At 48.9% G+C, this 25,168-nt stretch overlaps 2 protein-coding genes across 2 annotated transcripts in view; one reads left to right on the top strand and one right to left on the bottom strand.

Moving 5' to 3' along the window:
* LOC103588955 (general transcription factor II-I repeat domain-containing protein 2-like) overlaps window positions 1-5,750 on the top strand; it is a 66,197-nt gene extending 60,447 nt beyond the window's left edge. The window contains exons 14-17 of the mRNA XM_008570794.1: window positions 533-616; window positions 1,267-1,450; window positions 1,791-1,819; window positions 3,942-5,750. Coding sequence (XP_008569016.1) covers window positions 533-616; window positions 1,267-1,450; window positions 1,791-1,819; window positions 3,942-5,545 — 1,901 coding nt within the window. The 3' untranslated portion in view covers window positions 5,546-5,750. The remainder of the gene's footprint in view (window positions 1-532; window positions 617-1,266; window positions 1,451-1,790; window positions 1,820-3,941) is intronic.
* A 2,894-nt stretch (window positions 5,751-8,644) lies between these two features.
* NCF1 (neutrophil cytosolic factor 1) lies at window positions 8,645-24,968 on the bottom strand. Its single transcript, XM_008570790.1, has 11 exons — window positions 24,827-24,968; window positions 18,949-19,029; window positions 16,559-16,634; window positions 16,238-16,403; window positions 15,154-15,209; window positions 13,326-13,448; window positions 12,801-12,908; window positions 11,764-11,881; window positions 10,421-10,528; window positions 9,978-10,123; window positions 8,645-9,794 (listed from the first exon to the last, which is right to left on the bottom strand). Exons 1-11 carry the CDS (start codon window positions 24,896-24,898, stop codon window positions 9,673-9,675), a joined length of 1,176 nt encoding a protein of 391 aa, XP_008569012.1. The 5' UTR covers window positions 24,899-24,968; the 3' UTR covers window positions 8,645-9,672.
* Window positions 24,969-25,168: the final 200 nt, after the last annotated feature.

The raw sequence follows: 25,168 nt of genomic DNA, 5'->3' as shown, positions 1-25,168 counted from the left end.
CGCTCACTGGCTGAGCGAGGCGCGGGAGCAGCACCGAGGGTTGCAATCCCGTTGCCGGTCCCCGGTCCGGTACGGGGGCAACACTGAGGGTTGGGGTCCGTTGCCGGACACGGAAAAAAAAAAAAAAAAAAAAAAAAAAAGAAATAGAATAAAATGTTTAAAGTATTGAAAAGTATTCCCTTCTAATCCTAGTATATCTGTTTCCTTTAACTTGTCATATTTCATTGGCTCAGATTTCTATTATAATGTTGAAGAGTGGTGGTGAAAGTGGACATCTTTGTCTTACATGATATTGAAAGTGTTTTCTAGTATGTAGTATGTTTATATAGGGTCGTAATTTGGAAAATCCTCCATTGTCTATAATGGCTTCCATTTACAAGTTTCCAAAATGCTTAATTATTGCTAAAAGTAAACTGAATGATAAGCCACGTAAAGTGCTTTCTCAAGTGCTGACAGGCATTTCTTCCAACAGCTTTCATGGGGGAAAATACATTAATAACCCTGGTTTATTTATTTGTTTAATTATTTTTAGATAATGAGAAGGAGAGATTATCAAGCATTGAAAAGATTAAACAGCTAAGAGAACAAGTCAATGACCTCTTTAGCCGAAAATTTGGTAAGTTTTAAATTTATATCATTACATATCCAGTATTTGCATACTTGAAATACTTCTTTTTAAAAGGATACTTATTTGGGGCTGGCTGGTTAGCTCATTTGGTTAAAGCATGGTGCTGATAACACCAAGGTCAATGTTTCAGATCCCCTTACCAGCCAGCCCTCAAAATCAAAAATAAATAAATAAATAAAAGAAGATTTTATCTTACAAGAAATTGATCTTTCTGCAAAAGATCTATAATCAAAATTAGTGTGTATTTTCACTGATGCCCTTGTGCATGGAAACACTGATGATGATGATAATGGCTATCTTTTATTTACTGAGTTCTTATGTTGAGTGAGCATTATTTTTAGTGCTTGACATGTGTTTAATCATTTAATCCTCTCAAAAACCTTTCAGGTAGGTACTATGGTCATTCCTATTTAATGGATGGAGAAACTGAGTCTGCTGTACTACCCACAACAATTTCAAAATAAATAAGGTTGTATTCACACATCATAGTACTGCTGGAAAATAAAGTAATAATGGCTGATCACCGGTGTTGTCATTTAATGAGAATAATTTTTAAATCTTGACATTAAAGATAAAGCATGGTTTGGGAAAAGTAAGTGACAGACTCAACTAGTTTTATGCTCCTTGTCTTGTCACAGGTGAAGCTATTGGTGTGGATTTCCCTGTGAAAGTTCCCTACAGGAAAATCACCTTCAACCCTGGCTGTGTGGTGATTGATGGTATGCCCCCAGGAGTGGTGTTCAAAGCCCCTGGTTACTTGGAAATCAGCTCCATGAGAAGGATCTTGGATGCCGCAGAGTTTATCAAATTCACAGTCATTAGGCAAGTGAGAGTCCCTGGCTCGGTCATGGGAAGGAATCTGAAGATCATAACTTACCCAAGGTGGGCAAGAAGCAGGCCAGAGATTTTTGCCCCGGGAGGTGGGCCATGGGGTCCCTCCAGTTAACTCCTGGGCCCTGCTGCCTCTCACTCTCACTTTACCATCTTCTGCTTCTGAGAGTCGTGTCCATGTTCCTGATTCTTGGTGATTGTGGGCACCCCATCTCAGTTTTATCTCCCAATCCTTCTAGCATAGAGTTGACACTCAGCAAAGTTTGTCAAATAGAACTAATTGGACGAGAGAGGGAAAACGTTCCATTTACCAATGTCTCTTTCTCTTCAGACCGCTTCCAGGACTTGAGCTAAGTAATGGTGAGTATTCTGTGTGGCAAGAGTGTCCCAGCACCTGTTATGCTGTGTGAGGTGTCTCAGTGGGCACTGCCATGGGGTCCTTGCTTCTTGAGCCTTGAGCTTCAGAGCACAGCATGCAGCCTTTTACATGTACTTAATTTTTTTCCTGCATGTTACAAAGTCCCATAACTCTGTTGCTTTTTATTAACCAGGCATTTTTTCTCATACAACAGTTTCATGAAGCTTGATCTACATCAAACTGTGTGTGTGACATGTGATGTAGCACACCCTTATTCAAGAGCGCTTTGTGGTGGGACTCCCTTGGGGCCACCTGCACAGCTGCACCTGAGGTCACAATACTTAACTAGGCAGGGTTAGTTGGTAAATAGTCACTACTTGCTACTGTAGCCCCACCCCTAGCACCCCTGACCCCGACCTGACATCCCCACAGTTCGAAAGCAAAAAGGGTACCGCCTGGCACAGCAGGAGCCCCAGAAACACCTCCAGTGCTAAAGTTGACATCCGTTCTGATTCAGCAGTGCAGTTGAGCAATGCACAGGCCACTCTGCTTGTTAAATCTTTTTAATGTCTCCCCTAGAGCCCTTGCAGGTCAGCCAGTTTCCTATAAGGTGGTAAAGCAGAAGAAACAGAGATGTTCTCCAGAGTTTGGGTCACTGGGTAACCCCTAATCTAAAGTTTGAAAGCTAAAGTGTTCTTTTAAAATGCTCGATTATTATTTTTAAGCTCATCTGGTTGCTAAATGATTTTTTATATATTTTGAATAGCTTTATTGAGGCATCATCTACATATCATAAAATTCACTTGTGTTAAGTGTACAATCAGTGATTTGTAGTAAATTTAGAGTTGTGCAGCTGTTACCACAGTCTAACATTACAGCATTCCCATCACCCCAGGATTACTCCTACCCATTTCCAGTCATTTCCTATTCCTATCCCTGGCCCTAGGCAACCACTAATTGACTTTCTGTCTTTGTAGATTTGCGTACATTTTCTTAAAGTGAACTTTCATGTCTGTGTTCTCTGGAAGTACCTTGCTTACCTTCACGGTGGCCAGGTTCTTTAAATTTAAAACACTGGCACATGTACACCTGAACACATTTATATGTGTGAGTTCTGTGCAGTTCTGCAGCTGTCACCCATGTCTTTAGAGACTCACAGCAGGCAAATCATATGCTTTCTGTGCTTACTTCCATCGCTGTTATTTCAACGTTCTCTTGGGAATCAAATGAGAAAATATACATTCAAATGCAAACATACTGTCAAATCACTGCTGTTGAAACCAGCTGTAGCAAATACAGCTACACACTGAAACCCGCCAAAGATGTCTTTTGTTTGGCTCATATACCTCTTAAAAATGAGAAGTAGAAGCCAACATTGAAAAGCCAGGCACATAGCCCAGCAGCGACCACCCAGCCACTGCAGGAAGCACCGCAGGCTCTCCCCAGCCAGGGCAGTGGAGGAGCCTTGGGCCTCGGCCATACCCCTCCAACAGGTGCAACCAGCCCAGTGATGACCACCAAGCCACAGCAAGAAGGGCCCCAGGTTCCCGAGCTGGGACAGTGGGGGGCGAGCGATTTTGCCACATCCCTTGACATCTGCACCCAGCCTGGCAATGACCAAGCCACCGCTGGAACACCCCACCCCCCCTCAATCCCCTGCACCCCTGTCTCCCCTATGGGAATGAGGGGGCTGCCACAGGCCTCAATCCTTCCCCTCCTCCTTCCTCCTTCTTCCATTCCATTTCCTTACCCCTTCCCCTCTCCCCCTCCCTCCCAACTGCTCCTCAACAACATCCTAGAATATAAAAATAGTATTAATAAAATTACATTTTCTTTGAAAAAAAGGAAAATAGAAAAGCCAGGCACACTTTCAAAAAAGTCAATCTCTAGGTTTTCTTCGGAAATCTGGAGATCTGGCCATGGGGGGCCCATGTTCCCTCGTGGCAGCAGTTGGCTGGAGCAGAGCGTCAGCTGTGCCTCTCTGCGGGGTGGGTTGCTCTCCAGTCAGCCCTGCCCTGCCCCAGCCACTTCAGCCCTCGTGTTTATCACCCTGCATTTGCTGCTGTTGTTATGATAGTAAAGAGAAAAGTGAAATATTTCTTGTCTCCATGTCTCTATGAAAAGTGGGAAAACGAAAGATAGACCAGGAGGGCCGTGTGTTTCAAGAAAAGTGGGAGAGAGCGTATTTCTTCGTGGAAGTGCAGAATATTCCTACATGTTTAATATGCAAACAGAGCATGTCTGTGTCCAAAGAATACAACCTAAGGCGCCATTATCAAACCAACCACAGCAAGCACTATGACCAGTATACTGAAAAGGTGCGTGATGAGAAGCTTCATGAGCTAAAAAAAGGGCTCAGGAAGTATCTCTTAGGGTCATCAGAAATTGAGTGTCCTGAACAAAAACAATTGTTTGCAAATGTGAATCCAACTGAAAACACTGTTGTGCAGCCCGTAGAAGATGTGGCTGGGAACTTATGGGAGAAGTTACGTGAAAAAATCAAGTCATTTGTAGCATATTCTATTGCGATCGATGAGATCACAGATATAAATAATACCACGCAGTTGGCCATATTCATCCGTGGTGTCGATGAGAATTTTGATGTGTCTGAAGAACTTTTGGATACGGTGCCCATGACAGGTACAAAATCTGGAAATGAGATATTTTTGCGTGTTGAGAAAAGTCTTAAAAAGTTCAATATCGACTGGTCAAAATTAGTAAGCGTGGCCTCCACTGGCACTCCAGTGATGGTGGATGTAAGTAATGGACTTGTCACCAAGCTGAAGTCCAAGGTGGGAATGTCTTGCAAGGGCTCAGAACTTAAGTCCATTTGTTGCATTATTCACCCAGAATCACTTTGTGCTCAAAAGTTAAAGATGGACCATGTCATGGACGTGGTAGTTAACTCTGTGAAGTGGATATGCTCCCGTGGGCTGAACCACAGTGAGTTCACAACCTTGCTTTATGAACTGGACAGCCAATATGGCAGCCTTTTGTACTACACAGAGATTAAGTGGCTCAGTCGTGGGCTGGTGCTGAAGAGATTTTTTGAATCGTTGGAAGAAATCGATTCCTTCATGTCATCCCGAGGAAAACCCCTGCCTCAACTGAGCTCTCGAGATTGGATCAGAGACCTGGCCTTCTTGGTTGATATGACGATGCATCTGAACACTTTGAATATATCCCTCCAAGGGCATTCACAAATTGTTACGCAAATGTACGACCTGATTCGGGCATTCCTAGCAAAACTGTGTCTATGGGAGACTCATTTGGCCAGGAATAATCTGGCCCATTTTCCCACACTGAAATCAGTCTCCAGAAATGAAAGTGATGGCCTGAACTACATTCCCAAAATTGTGGAATTGAAGACTGAATTCCAGAAAAGGTTGTCTGATTTCAAACTCTATGAAAGTGAACTGACCCTGTTCAGCTCTCCGTTCTCCATGAAGATTGATAGTGTGCACGAAGAACTGCAGATGGAGGTTATTGATCTGCAATGCAACACAGTGCTGAAAACAAAATACGACAAGGTCGGGATACCAGAATTCTACAAACACCTGTGGAGCAGCTACCCGAAATACAAAACCCACTGTGCCAGGATGCTCTCCATGTTTGGGAGTACCCACATTTGTGAACAGCTGTTTTCCATTATGAAACTAAGTAAAATGAAATACTGCTCCCAGCTAAAGGACCCCCCGTGGGACTCCGTGCTGCACATTGCAACATGACAGAAAAAACTGGCAGTGACCTGTGTTGTGTAGGACTGAATCTTCTAGGCCCAAGGGATTGTGAGATGAGAAAATGAATCTGCAAATATTTTGTTTTCAGTTTTTTTCACTTTGAACCGGAAATGTAACTTGCAGTATCACACCTGTTTGTATGACATTTTATGCTTCACCATAGTTCAGTAAAAATCAAGAAAGTTTTATTGTATTGCTAGTAGCTGATTTTTCTTGATGCTTTTTTTTTTTTTTTCTTGTCTGATCATCCTGGCTAGAATCTCCAGAACAATGTTGAACAGATGTGGAGAGAACAGACATCCTTGTCTTGTTCTTGACCTTAGGGGAACTTTTCTTTTCTTTTTTTAAAAGATGACCGGTAAGGGGATCTTAACCCTTGACTTGGTGTTGTCAGCACCACGCTCTCCCAAGTGAGCTAACCAGCCATCCCTATATAGGGATCCAAACCCATGGCCTTGGTGTTATCAGCACCGCACTCTCCCGAGTGAGCCACGGGCCGGCCCTTTCAGGAGGTGACTTTTCTTACACCTGGCCTGTTTCAGTCCTTCACAATACCTGCTTGACCCCCACAGGCATTGTGGTTGGCACTTCAAAGTTTAACTTAGAGGAATAGAGAGAGAGGTGTATATTCACTGAGGGGCAGATATGCACACATTTACAGCTCCCCCATTTGCATGGTATTCCACATGGTCTAAAATGTTTCCAAGTTTAAGGAGAATTGGTTAGAGACATATTCACGTACTGTAGTATTCCTGTATTATCTGTCTCTGTCTTCACATGAAGCTAGAAAGGTCAAGCTTAAAATGGAAAGCCCCCATCCAAATAATATAAGCTATAAAAAACAAAGTAAGTTGAGGTTTGAAGGTTGTCTCTTTTTTTAACTTTTTATTTTGAAATAATTTCAAATTTATAGAAAAGTTGCAAAAATATATGAGAAGTACTTGTACGTCCTTTAGCCAGATTCTCATGTTGTCACCATTTACCCCTGCGTTTTATCATTTGTTTTCTCTCCCTTTCTCATACGTGTGTTTGTGTCTATGATCAGTGCCTGTGTGTGTATAAACGAATGTCTATGCGTATTCATAATGTGTGTATAAATGTGTACGCATTTTTTTTCCCAAACCATTTGAGGGAAAATTACATACATCATTTGCCCCTTCATACTTCAGGGAGCATTTTCTGAGAATAGGGATATTCTGTTACATCACCATGATTCAGTTACCAACTTCAGTAAATCGAACATTGATGCAATACCCTTATGTAGTTTACTGTTCCTACTCCAGTTTCGTCTGTTGATCTAGTGTCCTTTCCTGCATAGCATTTTCCCCCCGGAGGGTTGTCATTTGAAGGCACTTATATCTGTGTTCTTAATCTCTACTAGTCACTGGAATTAGTGACCCAAAATTGTGAACACTTTCCAGATTGGGGGGAATTAATGTGACCAGAGCGGAAGAAGGCTGAGGATCCCAGCATGGGGGCGCACCTTAGGAAGCAGTGAGAGAGGGGCTTTGATACAAATGAAGGGAGGCGCAGGAGGAGAGACCAGCCTCCGGGCTGCTGTGACCTGCACAAGGTGCCAGCCCCAGCTGGAGCCCAAGTGCCTATCCTCAGACACTGGGGAAGTGTCCCCACCCAGGCAGTTTCTGTCCAGTGAGCTCAGAGGCTCACTTCCTGAAGAAGGAATCCAGAATGGACTGATTTATAATGGGGCTGGTGGGAGGACCAGCTCCTGATGTACCTGTGTGGATAATGACATCATATATCAGAGGTGTGGCCAGGTGACAGAAAAAGATCAACCCCCTAATTTATACACAGGCAACTGGGGCTCAGAGTAGTTGAGTGGCTTGCCTGAGGTCACACAGCCAGTAGAGGAGTCAGGATTCAAACCTGGATCTGCGTGATTCCAATGTCCACGTTCTTTATTTCTAAGCCTCCAACATGCCTAACGTGGAGACCTAGCATGTGTCATGCAGCCTCTGAGCTCATCACCTGTCATGTGTGTGGCTCCCTGGTGGTTAGTCCATTGGATGACAGAGAGAGGACAGCAGGGCTCAGCCTAAGCTGCCTTCTGTTGACTGGACCATTCATGAGACTATTCTGCTTTGAACCAACTCCTAAGGCCTTGAGATTCCTTCTTTACGTTGGAATGTGTCTTGGGACCAGAATGGCTTGGGGAACACTGCCTGTTGATCAGCACTGTCACTCATGTCACTCATGTCACTAAGCTAAGATTGTGGGAAAGGAGGGAATGAGTGGAGGTGGTTTTCAGTAGTCATGATGATGGGATATCTGCAGATGGGAACACTTAAAGGTGGAGATGGGGAAGGAACCAGGTCAGGAGCTGGGGGCTGGATTTGGTGGGTCTCTCAGTTCCCTGGGGTAGGGAATATCCTGTATCTGTCCCAAGGCCCTGTTTCCCCATCCCAGGATGGGCAGAAGAAAAGGCTGGTCAGTCCACCAACACAGTCCCCAGGGACACTAGGGTCTGCAGAGGGCCCTGGAAGCCAGATGCACCTCGCCCTTAGCCTGGCATGCACCTGTGTGCACACACTCCCTCCTCTGAGCATACCTCAGACACCCCTGCCACCAGGCCTGCCCTGCAGTTCATGTGCTCTGCGGGGTCAGGCAATGTACTGGACCCAGTAGCGCTTTGGAATCAAAAAAGAGCCTGGCTTCACCTCCCAGCTCTACCATCTTCTTGCCATGTTACGTTAAGCAAATCACCTACATTCCCAGGACTTCGGTTTTCTCATTTGTAAAATACCTGCCTGACAGGGTTGTCAGAAGTAGAGATGATGTGACAAGCCCAGCACTATGCCTGGTCTCAAGAAAATTGTTAGCTGAACAGACTGCAGCCTTTCTTCAGAGCTGGCATCTCCAGGCACACCCACCCCCCTCCTCTCACGCATGTCTGCAGGTGGCAGGACTACAGCACGTCTGCCTGACCACATGCACACCCACCTCAAGGCCTCTTCCCCAGTACTGCCGGCACAAGGCCACTTCAAGGCAACCAGAAATACATATAGAACAAACACGGAAAAACATTTGATCAGAACTACAGCTTGGAAAAAATAAAAATTATGAAAATAAGTATTTTATAATGTATTTAATAAAAAGGTTATAATTGCAACTGAACAAACAGAGGGATTGGGTTTGGTGGTTAATTTCTCCACAGCTTTTTATGATAACCCTTGATGCTGGACTTTTCCAGAAAACAAGGGTCTGCAAAAATGCAAAACTAGGTAGGTAAGGGCTCCAGTGGTTTCAAGGCCTCTTTCAATCCTTCGATGGTCAAATTACTCTCTTGAAAAGCACATCTCTAAGGGGACCGGCCTTATCCATCTTCACACAGCCATTTCCCATGCAGGAGGAGCAGCTCTCCAGGCCCGTCATGGCCTTCATGACAAGCTGCATCTTTTGCAAGGTTTGCAGCTCCACTTTGTACCCTACTGTCTTTGTGGTTTAGGAGAGACCCACCCGCAAAGACTTTGAGGCCACAGGCTGGCAGCATCTCTAGGGTAAGTGGTGAGGATCTGTTCATCAGTGAATGTTTCTTTCTGGTACAACCTCTTAAGTGGGGCAGGGTCTCAGTGAATAATCAGAGGACCCCCATATCTAAATTGCAAACTTTTTTGTCCTTCCTAACCCTGGACTGCAGCTCATCTCCTATCATGAGACAGGGCTGGCCTGTTAAACCCGTCTATCTTCAAGACTCTTCTGCAGTAAGGCCAGAGTTCAGGCAGGCGGCTTCCGTCCAGACGAACGGTCAGTGGAGGGCCTGGATTTCCTCTTGCACTTGGACTTGTGCAAACGTGTTCTTGGCCAAGACATTATGCAATCGCACCTCAGCTCTTGCAATTCCCCCCCAGCAGCTCTCACAACCCTGGTCCTTATTCGAGAAATACCACTAGGGCGGAGTCCTATCCGCACTGCGTTTCTGCATAGTCCCTGTCCACTACAAGCAGTGTTTACTGAGGGTGGCGGGTAGCCATGTGGGGCGGGGGCCCGGGGCTGTCCTTGGCGTCCAGACAGCAGGCTATATACAAATATATACAGGGATAGGGCCAGGAGATGGCGGAGGGGTTGGGGCACTCTCCGGGGGCGGCGCTCCTGCCTCAGATGGAGGACGCCAGCTTCCGCTTGGTGCTCTCGCTGCAGCGGTGCAGGATGAGGTCGGCGCTGGGCCGCGGGGGCACGGCGGGCTGCGGCTTCGTACGCTGCGTCTGCGACTCCTCGACTGGCGGACGAGGGAACGCGGTCAGAGTCCCTGGCGCGGCCTGACGGCCTCGGCCCCGCCTCTCCTTTGGCTCCGCCCTCCAGGCCCCGCCCCTCCTCTCCTTTGGCTCCGCCCTCCAGGCCCCGCCCCTCCTCTCCTTTGACTCCGCCCTCCAGGCTCCGCCCCGCCCCGGCCTGCACTCACGCAGCGGGCTCCCAGGGCTCTGCTTCCCCGGCCGCATCTGGCGGCGACGCTGCTGCAAGAAACGGACGCTGTTGCGGCGATAGGTGTCCTGGCTGAGTCGCTTCCGCGACCGCTGGTGGATGCTGTGCGCGTTGCGGATGGACGACCTGGCCCAGCGGGTAGGGGGCGTCGTCACAGCCCCAGCGCCCCCACCGCACCCGAGTCTCTGCCCAGCGGGCCTGGGATGGGCGCCCCTGGGATCCAAAGACTAGCCCGAGGAACTGGGGGGCGGCGGGTTGGGGCGGCTGCTGTCCCCTTCACCGACACGGCCCCTGTCCTGCCGCAGGGCCCAAGCACATGTCCCCCGCCCCTCGCCGGCCTTCCGCCTGCCCCTCCTCAGGAAGCCCTGGGCATCGGCATCTTTGCCCCCGCAACCCCGCCCGGCCCCGGGGACCCACGCTCACCTGCGGGGCGGCGCCCCTCGGCCCTTGATCTGGTGTTGGGCCTGGGTCAGGTCCTGCCCCGACTTTTGCAAGTACATGGACGGGAAGTAGCCTGTGACGTCATCTTTCCTGCAACAGAGGCAGCCCCTGAGGCTGGGGAAGTCGTCTGGGGGTGGGGGGGGGCTCCCTCTCAACAGTTGGGGTCAAGGCAGGCTGAGAGGTTGCAAACAACCAGACCCTGCCCCGGTGGGCATCAATCTCCTCATCTGTTCAACACAGACCCTCCCAGCCAGCTCTCCTTTCAAAGCCTGGGCAGGGGGAGGAAGTTAGCAGATCCAGGTCTCCCCAGGTCTTGCTATAGGACATCTGCAAGATTATATTTGTCAGTTTTTTCATTTATGCTGATTGCCTTCTGTGTCCTAAGAACCTTTGCCTACTCCCAAGTCACCAGGTTTTTCTGTTATTTCTTCCAAAACCTGTGATCCACCAGAAATACATGTTTCTGTACAGTGTGAGGTAGGGGTCTGTGTTTTTGTTTTTGTTTTTGTTTTTTTCATTTGCCTATCCAGCTGTTCCAGCACCATTTGTTGAAAAGATTTTCATTTTCATTCTCAATACTATATTTGGGAGTTAGAAAAAAAAAACTTTGCATAATACAAACTTCACATGGTAAAACTCTAATTCTTCCTGGCTAGTGGGAGAATCACAAGAAGATTGGGAGGGGGGCAGTCATGATGAGGATTAACTGAGTGTGGGTCTAAAAGAAATGCTGCCTCAAAACTCGCCAGCCCAGGGCATGCTAGGGGTATGTGTGTTGTGGCCACAGCCCCAGGACAAGCTTGCTGGGGGCCAGAGCCACCCTGTGGCCCAGGGCTCTGAGAATGCAGTCAATGACCTGGGAGGCCCCTTCACTCCAATGAAATGGTTCAGCAAGCCCCTATGATTCTGTTTTTCCCAGAACCAGAAAAAAGTAATTAGCATTCCTACATTCATTTGGAGAAATAACAGATGGGAATTGCAAAGACACTTTTGAAAGGAAAAGGGATGGTATGGTCTGCTCTACCAGTTTTCAGAGTAGTAATTCATACAACGATTCACTGTGTTGCTGGAGAGGGAATAACAGAGGGCATGATCAGGAAGAGACTCTAAGTCACAAAGGAAAAATGCACCCACTTGGACCAAGACACTGAGGCCCACAAGATGGGCAGGGTGGGCTCACCACTCCCCTGCTACTGAGATGGAAATTGAGCCCACAGAGGGGCAGTGGCTTACCCAGAGTCATACAGCCACGTCGGCCCAGAGCCCAAATGCATCCCGCCCTGGCTGAGGCTGACTCTCAGGTGGGTGGCGAGGGGCTCTCCTACCTGATGACCCACCAGCCATCCAGGAGCTTATGAATGACCTCTATAGTTTCACCTTCAGGCAGGGACACCTCATCCTCCTCCACGGCAGTGTAGGATTTGATGGTGACATAGGGCTCGCCTGGTCCACAGTAGAATACAGGGCACGGTGTGAGGGTCTTTCCAGTACAGGGCTCACCACCCCTCCTCTCAGCCTGGGTTTCCTCCAGTTGCTCAGACCCACCCAGACCCATGACCGCCTCCTCTGGCTCTCCTCGCCCCCCCTCCTGCTTCCCCTTGGTCTTCCTCTGCAGGTTCCTCCTGCCACCCACTCCTGGGCACACTCGGGACTTCTGCCTCTGCCCACTACACCTGGGTGAGCTGCCCACTCCTAGCCATTGCCATCCACACCAGGGACCAGAAGCTCCCGTAACCACAGGCCGAGCACCTACATGGGGGGGGGGGGGGGCGGGGGGGTGTGAAGTGGGAGGGAGGGGCACCCATCCACGTGGCATCAGGAGCCACTCCACTCCAGCCAGCTATTGGCATGGGGGCGCTGCATGTCTTCTTCAGTTTTTAGAGAGGAGCCATAAATCCACACAAAATGGTGAAATCACTCAATTTTAAAATATGGGCAACCAAATTCAGTTTTTTTCAAATTCAGCACAGGCCCCATCTAGCCCTGGGGCTGCCAGATTTCCCCCTCTGGGCAGTGATGATGCCCCACCTCCAGGCAGCCCTCCTTCCTGAGCCTCAGGTCTGCTGATCAATCAGCTTCCCACTAGACCTGGCCCCATGCCAACAGCCACCACGTGCCCCAGGCAGACCTCCTCCCCATCCCACACCTTCTGCTCCACCTCCAGCTTTCCTGTCCTCCCCCAGGGCATCAAGACCTACCAGGGCCACCAAACCAGAGACCAGGGGGCCTCAGCCCTGATGTTCCCTCTGCCCAGCCGGCAACCAGGCCAGACCCCAAAACAGTCGCTCTGGCTTCTCAATATCCCTGGGTCCCTCCTCCCCCTTCCTCCCACACCTCTATGGCCTTGGAGGGCAGGGGGCACCTGCATAGTTGGGCTCCGGGTCCTCCGACTCGTCGGGACTGTCCAGGGGCTCCAAGAAGGATGCCGGGACCCAACCGCGCGTGGCCTTCCTTTGGCAGAACCACCAGCCTGTGCCAGGTGTGGGGAGGAAAATGAGGGGTGGGGCCTGGCAGGACACTTGGACACAGACAAACAGACTCCCAGTGCTCAGACTCAGAAAGGTCCCCTTCACTACACTGGACACCACCATCACACACATGCGCATGAATTCTGTCTCTGAGCCCCTCATACAGGGGAGTCGCACGCCCACGAGCAGTGCATTTGCACACACACAGTCCTGGTGTGGGACACACATAGACACCCCGGGGGGCACTCAGAGGGAAGGGCGACCCTCAGTGTGAGAGGACATCCAGGGCCTCTGAAGGAGCCTGCGCCCCCCAGAGGGCCAAGCCACAAGGAGGCTCTGGGCTGCCTGAGCCTCGGCGGGGGCTTGTGGCTGTGGGTCCCTGCGCGCCTGGGGAAGAAGGCAGGGTGGGGAGGCCTGACCGTTCTCATTCTTCTCCACGACATCCACCACATCGCCCATAGCCAGGGACATCTCTGAGCCCGAGCTCTTCTCGTAGTCGGCGATGGCACGGTAGGTCTGCAGGATGATGGGGCCCGTGATGTCTGGGGCAGAGGGAGGGCAGGGTGAGTGGGCCACCCCACAGATGCTGGCCTTCCACCCCACCCAGCTCCAGGCTCACTGGGGTGGCCGCGCCCTGCAAACTGGAAAGCAGCAAAGACAAGGTGGTCTTTGCAGCCCTGCATTTACTGAGCGCCTCGCACAACCAGACCCTGGCCCTGGCTTCACACACATCCCCGTTCTCATTTGACGTGCACGGGAATCCCCTGCAGAACTTGATAAAATGCAGATCCTGATTCGGGGGGGTCTGTGGTGAGACCTGAGTCTGCCTTTTGAACCCACCCCCAAGTGATGCCGAAGCTCCCTGTTCTGGGCTGTATTCTGAGCCCAAACCTCACACGCTGAAGCTCTATCCCACGGACCCTGAGAATATGACTGTATTTGAAGACAGGATCTTCTAAGAGGTAATTAAGTTAAAATGAGGTCATAAGGGAGAGGCCCTAATCCAATAGGCCTGGTGTCCTTATAAGAAGGGGAAAGGCTCTGTGAGGACAGCAGGAAGGCAGCTGCCTGCAGGCCAAGCAGAGAGGCCGCAGGAGAAACTGGCCTGCTGGCACCTTGATCTTGGACTTCCAGCCTCCAGAACTGTGAGAGCTCACACTTCTGTTGTTTGGGCCACCCAGCCTGTGGTACTTTGTTAAGGCAGCTCCGGCCAACTGGCATACTGCTGTCTCTGGGCCACACTCAGAAAACCCAGAGCACTTGTCTGGATGTCATGCTGACTGGTTCAAATCCTGCTCCAGCACTTAGCAGCTGTGTGACCTTGGGCAAGAGTCTCAACTTACATCAAGTCTCAGTGTGCTCGGCTGTAAAATGGGGATAACAGCACAGCGTACCTATTTCATATTGCTGTAGAGATGATTGCAGCAGTTAATACATTTAATATTTCATACTGCTATAGAGATGGTTGCGGCAGTTAATACATTTAAAATAATGCCCAGCACAGAGTAAGTGCAAGATAAATGTGAGGTGTCATTATTAGCAACCACTGTGCAATAAACAAGAGAAACTGTCATGCCCCTGTGTCACCTCTGAAGGTCATCTTAGCCCTCAAAACCTGTTCATTCATTCAGCCACAAACATCCCCAGGCCGGGAGCCAGGATCTGTGCTGGGCAACACAGCCACCTGCAAGGTGCCCTTGTTATTCTCGTGACCCCCAAATACCCAGCTCTTCAGTGGGCAACTAATATAGTTTGGACATGTTGTCCCCCAAAGCTCGTGTTGCAGTCTGATCCCCAGTGTGGCAGGGTTGGGAGGTTTTGGGTCTTGAATGGACTAACACCCTCCCTGGGGTGGTGGTATTGAGTTCTCGCTCTGTTAGTTCCCGCAAGAGGCGGTTGTTAAAGGAGCCTGGCACCTCCCCTCCCGCCCTCTCTTGCTTCCCCTCACCATGTGATCTTGCACCTGATCTTGCTGCCTGCCACTTTCTGCCATGAGTAGAAGCAGCCTGAGGCCTGTGCCAGATGCAGCTGTCTCAGAATCGTGAGCCAAATAAAGTTTTTATGAATTACCCACTTTCAGGTGTTCTGTTAGAGCAACATGAAAACAGACTAATACAGCATCCAAGAGCCTTCCCAGCCTACTTACACCTCCTGCCCTCATCCCTGTCCACCCCAAGCTCTGAGTTGCTGGCCGTGTTGACAATCCCCTGAGGGTGCCCCTGCCCCCGGCCGCACTGGCCCTCTCACCTGTCACGTTACTCTTGCCATCTTTGGGCATCAGGTATGTTTCCGGCTTTTTCAGCCTGAGGAGAGAACGAACAGTCTGGGTCAGATACTCAGCTTCCTGCTGATTAGACCTACAGAACAACTTCCCAGGGGAAATGGGGCCACTACTGAGAGAAGGTAGCAATGGAGCTGGCAAGGAAGGGGCTTGGGGGAATGACCGGGGCCTCTGCTCGGCCAGCCCGAGGGACGGGCATGAGGAGGACACAGCCCCAGCCTCCCGCAGACCCTGCAGAGAGTGCATGGGCCTCCTGCTCCAGCCAGATGAAGCGAGGCCCTAGGCCTGGGGAAGGTGCGTGTCAGTTCATGGGCCATCTCTTTCCTTCTGGAGCCTCGAGAGAGCAGGCCGTGGGGGTGGACCATGGAGGGATCACATGGGGGTCATTCCCATCACCTTCCTTGGACCGGGGCAATTCAAGGGTCCGTAAGCACTTGCTGGAGCGATGCTGCTATCCTGGCAGCCTGGGTGCCTTGGTGAGGGACAGATCTCCCCCGCGACTTCAGGGGCCAGAGAGAGTCAGAGAGAGGGCTTGCCCGGCCTGCCTGGAGCTCACTCAGCCTCTTAGATGCCCTGCATACAGGGACCTGGGTGTGGGAGACCCCAGGGCAGGGGCACGAGACCTGCTCAGCAGTTGGCAGGAGCACCGACCCCCTATCCTCTGGGGGCCCTGCATGGCAACCACTATGGCATCTGGCCATCTCCACCCATTACCCACGGGGAACCTGCATTCAGAGGGCGGCCCTGACCAGCTCCAGGTCACTGGGCCAGGCGGTCACAAGGTCAGGATGAGGCCCCAGGACTTCGGATCCCCGGCCTGGAGTGCCTTCCCCTGCACCGTGAGGCTCAGAGGAGTCCACATGGAGACTTGGCTGGGTTGCACGGGCCAGATCACACAGGCCAGAGTTGGAGTCCTGCCTCCTTCTTGGGCCAGCTGTGTGACTTTGGCCGAGTCTCTTTCCCTCTCTGAGTTTCAGTCCCCTCATCTGTAAAGTGGGGAGGTCCCGCCTGCTGCCCTCTCCTGCCTGCTGGGAGGAGGAGGCCACTCACTGGCTGTCCGTGGGCAGCTTGAGGTCGTCGGGGCGCACCTTGAAGAAGTTGAGCAGGTGGGGGCAGCGGGAGATCTTCACGGGCAGCGCCATGAGCGCGCCGCAGTACTCGGTGAGCGTGCCCTGGCGGCTCTCGGCGGCCCGCTGCCCGTCAAACCACCTGGGAGCTGTCGGGCCAGGGAGGGGCGCAGAGGGGCCGTGAGCACCTTCCCGAGCACCCGAGGCTGAGAGGGGTGGGAGTGTGCAGCGGGGCTGCTTGCAGGGCAGGTGGTGGAACCCGGGACAGGTGACCCGGCCCAGGTGACTCAGCCCCGCTCCTCACCTGGGAGGTGCGGGATGATCCTGTTCTCTGGGCTGATTTCCCCTGCCTCGATAGGAAACATTTCTTTTAAGGCTTTCTAGACATAAAGAGAAAAGAAGATGGGAAGAAATATTCGTTATTACAACTCTGTAGAAACACATAATTGGAAACAACCTATCCCTCGTGCTAGAAACTTCTTTGGTGGTATCCTTGATTCCTCTGTCTCTCTGCCCCCTCCACGTCAAGTCCCCCACTGCCACCACCATGGGCAGAGCCACCCCCAGCCCTGGGTTACAGCGGCCTCCCTACGTCTCTCCCCACACCCGTGTCTGTCCTCGACCCCGCAGCCAGAGGGCTCCTCCTAACACCCACGTCGGAGCCTGTCCCTCCTCTGCTCGGCGCCCTCCTGGCTGCCAGCTCATTGCGGACCTGCCCCGGCCACCTCGCTGCCCTCTTCTGCGGCCACTCTTGCCCGCGGCCACTCTGCTCGGGGCTCCTGCTGTTCCCGTTCTGTGCTCACATAGATCAACAGCGCTCTCTGCTCGCTACTCCGGCAGGTCTGTGCTCGGCTCGCCCCCTCGGCCAGGCCTTTCCTGACAACTGCCTTGACAGTCACCCTCTCACCCTCCTCACACCCCTGAGCCTGTCCCTGCTTTGTTCTCTCCTCAGTTTTTTTTTTTTTTTCCTTTTTGTCTTTTTTACTGACCGGTAACAGGATCGCAACCCTCGGTGTTGCGCCCGCACCGCGCTCAGCCAGTGAGCGGGAACCGGTCTGTATGTGGGATCCGAACCCTCGGCGGGAGCCGCACTCTCCAGTGCGCCACCGGGCCGGCCCCTCTCTCCTCAGTTCTCATTGAGGTAATGGTGAGGGTTCGCATCTGCTTTTACCCCTTGGCTGCCTTCTGCTCACCCACTGGAAGGAGCTCGCTCAGTAAGTGAATGAGCCCACCATCAACATAGGCTGAGCCTACCGCGGAATAACCTAGACCAGTTTAAAGAGGTGAGACCGAGCCACACGGACAGGTGCCAAGGACGTCACACACATTACTAGCTGTCCTTGGACTCACCGTGTGTGTGTGTGTGCGTGTGTGTGTGTGTGTGTGTGGTCATCCAAGGGTAGGAACTGGGACAGGTGTGTGGGATAAAGGCAGCCTTCGAGTTCTGTTTGTAATGTTGGTGTTTGTTTGTCTGTTTGCCACTGGCCATTGCAGGGATGGAACTCTGGACCTGGCGTTATCAGCATGGCGCTGTAACCGACTGAGCTCACTGGCCAGCCTTTCTTTAAAAAAGCCTTGAAGCAAACAGCCCAGTGCCACCAATTGTGAATTCTGGGTGTTGGGTATGCAGGGCTCATTTGCACTTCAGTTTAAATTTCTCATCCCAGGTGGGTGCAGAGCCCCCATGGTTGCAGACTCTGTTCATTGTGTTAAGCAGGGCCTTGCTTGTAGAGGTGGGTCTTTGGGGGACCCATCTGGCTCTGGTGGACCCACCACCAACCTGACCCTGTCTCAGACCAGGACCCAGCAGCCATGGCCCGTGTAACACAACCCCTTGATGACCATCTCCAGTTCTGTTCAGCCGGTCACTGGCATTGGGGGCCCTCCCTTTTAGAGCTGTTGGGATTCGCTCCCGTGAGCCTTGATGACAGCAGGCACCCGAAAAGCAAGAGGACCTGCTTTCTTGGGTGTCAGGACTGTCAACCCTCCTTTTGATACATGAGGGGTGGTGACCATCAGTTAAAGAACACACTCCTGGTGGGCCGGCCCGGTGGCGCACTGGATAGTGCGCCGCTTGGGAAGCGCGGCGGCGCTCCCGCCCGAGGGTTCAGATCCCACATACAGACCGGTTCCCGCTCACTGGCTGAGCGAGGCGCGGGAGCAACACCGAGGGTTGTGATCCCGTTGCTGGTCCCCGGTCCGGTACGGGGGCAACACTGAGGGATGCGATCCATTGCCGGACACAGAAAAAGATAAAAGACAAAAAAAAAAAAAAAAAGAACACACTCCTGGGATTGGGACCTCAGTGGTGACACTGGCCAGGCGGTTCTCTGCAGCAACAGGGCAAGCCCACCCCTTCAGAATGTCCCCTTGAGCTAGTGTTGAATGGCACAGACTTCCTGCGGGGCACGATGAAAAATTCTGGGAATGGCTAGTGGTAATGGCGGCACGACACCGTGAACTGCACTGAACTGCAGACCTACAGATGGTGAAAGTATAAACTTTATATTACGAATATTTTAGCACAATAAAAATATACTTTTGGTAAAAATGCTTTTAAAGTGAAAAAATATGCCCCCTTTAACTGTGGACTGGGGGGATCCCGGGTTCTGCAGCTCCCGACGACCACCTGGCAGGTCCCTTCCTACACGGCAGAGTGGGGCAGGCAGTCCCCCCCCCCCCCCGCACACTCACGTGGAACTCGTAGATCTCGGTGAACCGCCGGTAGACCAGCTTCTCGGACAGGTCCTGCCACTTTACCAAGAACATGTACACCTGGGGGGAGGCCAGGGCAGGGGGACCTCATTCAGCTTCCAAGGGTGCCTTCCGTGCACCTGGGCCACCCCCACCCCTCACCCCTTGGTGGCAGCTCAGAGGATCCGGCTGAAGGAGATCATTGGCACAGCCTGGGCCACAGAAAGGACACAAACATCACGGACCCAGGAGCCAACGTTCTCCAGCTTTGGGACCTAGGACAAGACGGTCAGCTTCTCTCAAACTAACTCAAATTCCTCATCTACAAATCAGAGATAAAAGTAGGACCTCATTCCTACGGCACACATAAGCATCACATGAAGGAAGAAATAGAAAGGGCTGGGCTCAAACAATATGAGAGCTTAGCAAGACGTTGTATAATTTCATTTATATGAAATGTCCAGAATAGGGAAATCTATATCTGTTAGGGAATCGACTACTCTATAGTAGATTAGTAGTTGCTTAGGGCTGGGGGGATGTGGAGTGACTGCTAATGGGAACAGGGTTTCTTTTGGAGGGAGGTGTGACAAAAATGTCCCAAACTGATTGTGGAGATAGTTGTACAACTCTGTGAATATACTAAAAACCACTGAATTGTACACTTTACAGAAGTGAATTGTATGGCATGTGAATTATATCTCAATAAAGCTTTTACGAGCCATTACATATTTTTTAAAAAGAATTCAGTGAGGAAAAATAAGCAAAAACAGCTAGGAGAATACCAGTCAGCCACCTAAAGGAACAAATCACTGATACACGCAACAGCATGGATGGATCTCGAAAGCACCGTGCCGGCTGAGAGAAGACACATACAAAGGCCACACTCAAGACAACCCCACATCTATGACATTCTAGAGCAAGCAAAGCTAATTTGAGGTGGAAAAAAATCATAACAGTGAATCCTTCTGAGGCAGGGGAGACGACCGGGGCATGAAGGAATGTTCTGGGGTCATGTAGAGATAGCACTATCAAAACCCAGCCAATGTATCTCTAAGAGTATGGATTTCATTCTATGTAAATTTTGCATCGAAAGAGAAAAAACTATAAGCAAATTCTGAACTCATGCTGAATGATATGCATGCTGAAGTATTTAGGACAAAGTGTACTGATGTTTGCAACTTACTTTGAAATGCACCCAAAATGAAATGGATGGATAGATACACGATAAAGCAATGTAGAATAATATTAATGGTGAATCCAGGTTGGAAAATTTTTCAGAATAAATATTGGAGAGTAAAAAGAATAGATACTAATGGGTATGAGGTTTCTTTGGGGAAGGTAAAATGTTCTAAAAATTAGATTATGGCATACTTAAATCTCTGTAAGTATACCATAAACCATATGTGGTATATAAATTATATGTCAATAAAACTATTTAAAAGGAAGAAGAAGGGGCTGGCTGGTTGGCTCACTTGGTTAGAGCGTGGTGCTGATAGCACCAACGTCAAGGGTTCAGATCCCAGCACTGGCTAGCTGCCAAAAAAAAAGGATAGCTGTAAAAAAACAAACAAAAAAACCCCAGAAAATAACAAATATTGGTGAAGACGTAGAGAAATTGGAACCCTTGTGTGTTGCTTGTTGGTATCTAAAATGGTACAGCCACTATAGAAAACAGAGCTCCTCAAAAAATTAAACATAGAATTACCATATGATCCAGCAATTCCACTTCTGGGTTATAGTGGATTGAATTATGTCCCCCCAAAATTCACTGAAGCTTGAATTGTGTCCCTTGAGTTTTATGTATTGGAAACTTGGCCCCCACTGTGACTGTTAAGAGGGTGGGAAATCCTGTTAATGGTCATTGAAAGTTGGAGCCTTGAAGAGGTGATTGGATTGTAGGACCCTGCAGTAGTGACTGGATTAAAAATGGTCATCAAGGGTGTGGTTCTGAGGGCTTTGAAAAAAGAAGGGAGTCTGTCTTCCTGGCTCTCTCTGCTCTTTCTGCTTCCACCATCTTGCAATGTGAGACTCCTGGGTCACTGTTGCCACCAGCAGATGGACTTTGGACTTCCCAGTCTCAGAAACTTCAAGCAATAAATTTCATTTTCTTTATAAACTACCCAGTTCTAACTATTTTATTATAAGCATCACAAAGGGACTAATACATGGGTATATACCCATAAGAACTGAAAACAGGGACTTGAACAGATATTTGTACACCAGTGTTCGTGGCATCATTATTCACAATAACCAAAGGGTTATTTATCAACATGAATGAATAAACACAATGTGGTATATCCATACAATGGACTATTATTCGGCCTTAAAAAGAAAGGAAATTCTGACACATGCTACAACATGGATGAAATAAGCCAGATATAAAAGGACAAATGTTGTAGGATTCCGCTTATATGAGGTGCCTAAAACAGCCAAATCCACAAACTCAGAAGGTAGAATGGTGGTTACCTGGAGCTGGGGAAGGGTACATGAGGAGGTACTGTTCAGTGGGTACAGAGGTTCCATTAGTAATGTTGAAAAAGTTCTAGAGATGGATAGTGGTGATGGTTGCCAAAAAAAAAAAAAAAAGTGAATGTACTTAATGCCAGTAACTACTCACTTAAAAATGGTTAAAATGGTTAATTTTATGTTATGTATATTTTGCTGCAATAATTTTTTAAAAACAGCGTGGTACGAGTGCATGAATAAAAGATCAATGGAACAGAATAGAAAATCTAGAAACAGAGCCAAGTACCTGGAAATGGAAATGTAGGGTAAGATTGAAGTGGTGTCTCAAATCACAGGAAGAGAGGTGGGTTTTTAGACACTGGTGTTGGGGCAACTGGTAGCCTTTTGGGGAAATAAAATTGGATAATATATCTTACACCATCCACCAGAATAATCTTTAAATAGACAAGATCTAAATGTAGAAAATGAAATTATGCAAGTGCCAGAAGGAAACGTGGGATCACAGCGTGGGCATGTAGGAAGGCTTCTGACTGGCTCAGAACCTGAAGGCAATACAAGAAAATGTTGATATTCCAAATACATTTTTAAAATTTTAAACTTTTGCATATAAAACCATAAGCAAAGCCAAAAGACAAATGATAGACCAGGAGAAAACATTTGTAGCATTTATCACAGGTAAAGTGTTACTCTTCCTAATATGTAAAGAACTTTTTTATTTTGAAAAAGACAAAAAGTCTGATAGAAAATTGGGCAGAAGGCACGGACAGATAATTCGTAGTGTACGCGCACATGTATATGTAGCCCTTAAACACACGGAGAGGTGTGCAGCTTCACTCACAGCAACACAAATGCAGGACAATTAGGCAACTGCAAAATAGTAAAAACAATCTAAATGATCCTTTGAATAAAAAACAGCATAGTGCACAATGGAATATTGCACAGATGTAAAAAAATGAGACTGACTCGATCTAATTTGGAGAGAATCCCCGGATATTATAGCAAAATGAAAAAAAAAAAAAAAAGCATACATGCGTTGCTACCTTGTTTATTACCCATGTGTAGTAAAGAAGAAAAAAACAAGAAAATATTTATACGTATATCTACTTATTTTTGCAAATAGAAGCACAGGAAAGATATGCCAGAATAAGTCTCTGACTGTATCTTTTGGCCAAGTTTTTTCTTTTCTTTTTTTTTTTTTTTGGGCAGCTGGCCAGTATGGGGATCCGAACCCACGGCCTTGGTGTTATAAGACTGTGTGCTAACCAATTGAGCTAACCAGCCAGCCCTTTTTGTCAAATTCTGCTGCTTGAACGCATGTTAATATTTCACACATTTAAAAATAAAACTGGCTGGCCAGTTAGCTCCGTCGATTAGATGCTGGTGTTGTTAACACCAAGGTGAAGGATCCGGATCCCCCTACCAGCCAGCCACAAAAAAAGTTAAGATAAAAATAAAATTAAATCAACAAGGACCTTTTTAAGACCTCAAACTTGGGGACAAACAAGCGAACTTCACCATATATCAAATTGGTAACATAACCATATTAAAGAAAAATGGAAAAGAAATAATCCAAGTAAGTTTTAGTTACAGCACTTTTCCTACCCTCAGTCCAAAGATAAAAAGACAAAAACAATAGCACAGACTGTTACTCGTCATGGCGTGGGTGTAGTTATCCTGAAACGATTTCACGTGTATTGTAGAATTGAGCAAAGCAGTAAATTACTGACCTTGCTGGGAGCCAGGGTTCTCACAGTCAAATACCAAATGGTGAAAGGAAAAAATCGTACGAAATTACTATGTCCCCCAGCGTGCACACCGAAAGAACATAAGCAGTGATGTCCCAGCAGCCATGAGCACACCTCACTTCCAGATCTTGGGTTCTAATGTCTCTCCCCACTCAAAAGAACCAGGGATCCTTAGAAAATCCAGGGCTGGGGCTGGAATATGCAGAATAATCCTGCAACATCTTGTGTCAGAAATCAAGATGAGCCAGAAGGATGAGGGGACATGTCAAAAGGGCAGAGAACCCAGCTTGAAGCAGCTCCCACTGGCCAAGTCTGGGACAACCCAAGCATTAAATAAGTCACAATAGTAATGGATTATAACCCACTGAATAAAACAGAAATCCATGTGTCCCTAATGACGTAAGTAAACAAATAAATAATGGAGAAGGAAAGACCCTTACAGCAAAGTTTTAATTAATAAATGCAGAAGGAAAGATGGCATTGAAAAATCACTCTTTGGTGTTCGTTGTGTTAATTTGACTTAGGAAAGAGTCATCAGCAACAGGAGAGTCACAGAGTTTCAAAGAATCTCCCCAAAAGTTAGTTACTAATTACAAAGGGAAAAATAATAACTTTCCAGTAGAGAAACTTGGAAGACATGCCCACGACCTAGGGATCAAAGTTAACATCTCCGGTATTGGAGCAGGTCACAATTGTGTGCCACCGGATAGGACACAATCAGAACGCTGCATGCCCTCTGAGGCATCCCTGCCCCAGTGCACAACTGAACCCAGTGAGGAAGCATCCGACAAACCTAGCTCCACAGACACTCTGCACGGTGACTGGCCTGCTCTCTGCAAAATGTCAAAGTTGCTCAGGATCGACCCAGATTAAAGAAGGCTAAAGGATATGATGACTAATTGATCCTGGATTGGATCCTGGACCTGAAAAAAGTTTTTACTAGAGAGGACAAATAGAATACTTGGGGAAATCTAAACAAAGTCTGTGGCTTGGATCGTAGTGTTTTGTCAATATTAATCTCCTGATTTTGACACAGGTGCATTGAGGTTATGTGAGAGACTGTCCTTGACTTTAAGAAATAGACACCACCTAGTATTTCAGGATAAAGAAACACAATGTCTTCTACTTACTCACAAATGATTTAGAAAATTTATATTCAGAGAGAGAGAGAGAGAGACAGAGAGGTGGGGGGATTAAAATCTGGGTGAAGAAATATTGGAGTTATTGGTACTTTGGGGGGCAACCTTTCTGTAAATTTGAAATTACTTCAAAATTAAAAGTTATGAAAAAAGGAGAAAGGTCATAGCACATAGTACTATATGTTCCATACAAGTGCCATACAATTTTCTAAGTGGAGTTCCTTTCTGACCTTCTGCTGGGCTTGGGGGAGTCCATGATGGGGTGGCCATGTCTGGGCAGGCATTTCTCCAGCCCCCCAAGGAAGGAGGGGGTACTTTTATGGTCCCTGTGATGATGTCACCCTACTGGAGAAGATCTGACTCTAATGTAACTGACACCATGGGCGGCTGAGAGAGAGAGTTGCAGTCGCCAGGCATTCTGCTGGGGAGGACCACCCCCTGCAACTGAGCTGCTCAGGGAGGACTCCCTGGAGGGGCGGGGACTGGACCTGAGTGCTGGGCTTCCTACGGTGTCCCTGGGTTACTCACGTAGTGCTGGCTGGGGACGAAGCGCTTCTCGAAGCCCAGGAGGGCGATGTGGCGGATGAAGGTGTCCCCCATGGCTGGGCAGTGGTGCGGCCTCGACTTCTCCAGGGCACTCCCGGGCTGGGCCTTAAATGTACTGGAAAGAGGAAGTGACCTCTGTCACGGTCGGTCAGGGGGGTGGGAGGAGGCGGGGGGGTGCAGAAAGGGCTTTGCTTCTTCTTTCAGTTTCTGGGCACTCTTCAGGCTGACAAGGTGTGGACGTGAGCAGCCACACACACACATATGTGCAGAGACAACTTGCCCTCATCCTCCGTGGCCTATAAGGCCCCACAGGGTTTGGGGGGT

This window comes from Galeopterus variegatus, unplaced genomic scaffold (genome assembly GCF_000696425.1).
Source record: "Galeopterus variegatus unplaced genomic scaffold, G_variegatus-3.0.2 Scaffold631, whole genome shotgun sequence".
Classification (NCBI taxonomy): domain Eukaryota; kingdom Metazoa; phylum Chordata; class Mammalia; order Dermoptera; family Cynocephalidae; genus Galeopterus; species Galeopterus variegatus.
This window is presented reverse-complemented; position numbering and strand designations above follow the sequence as displayed.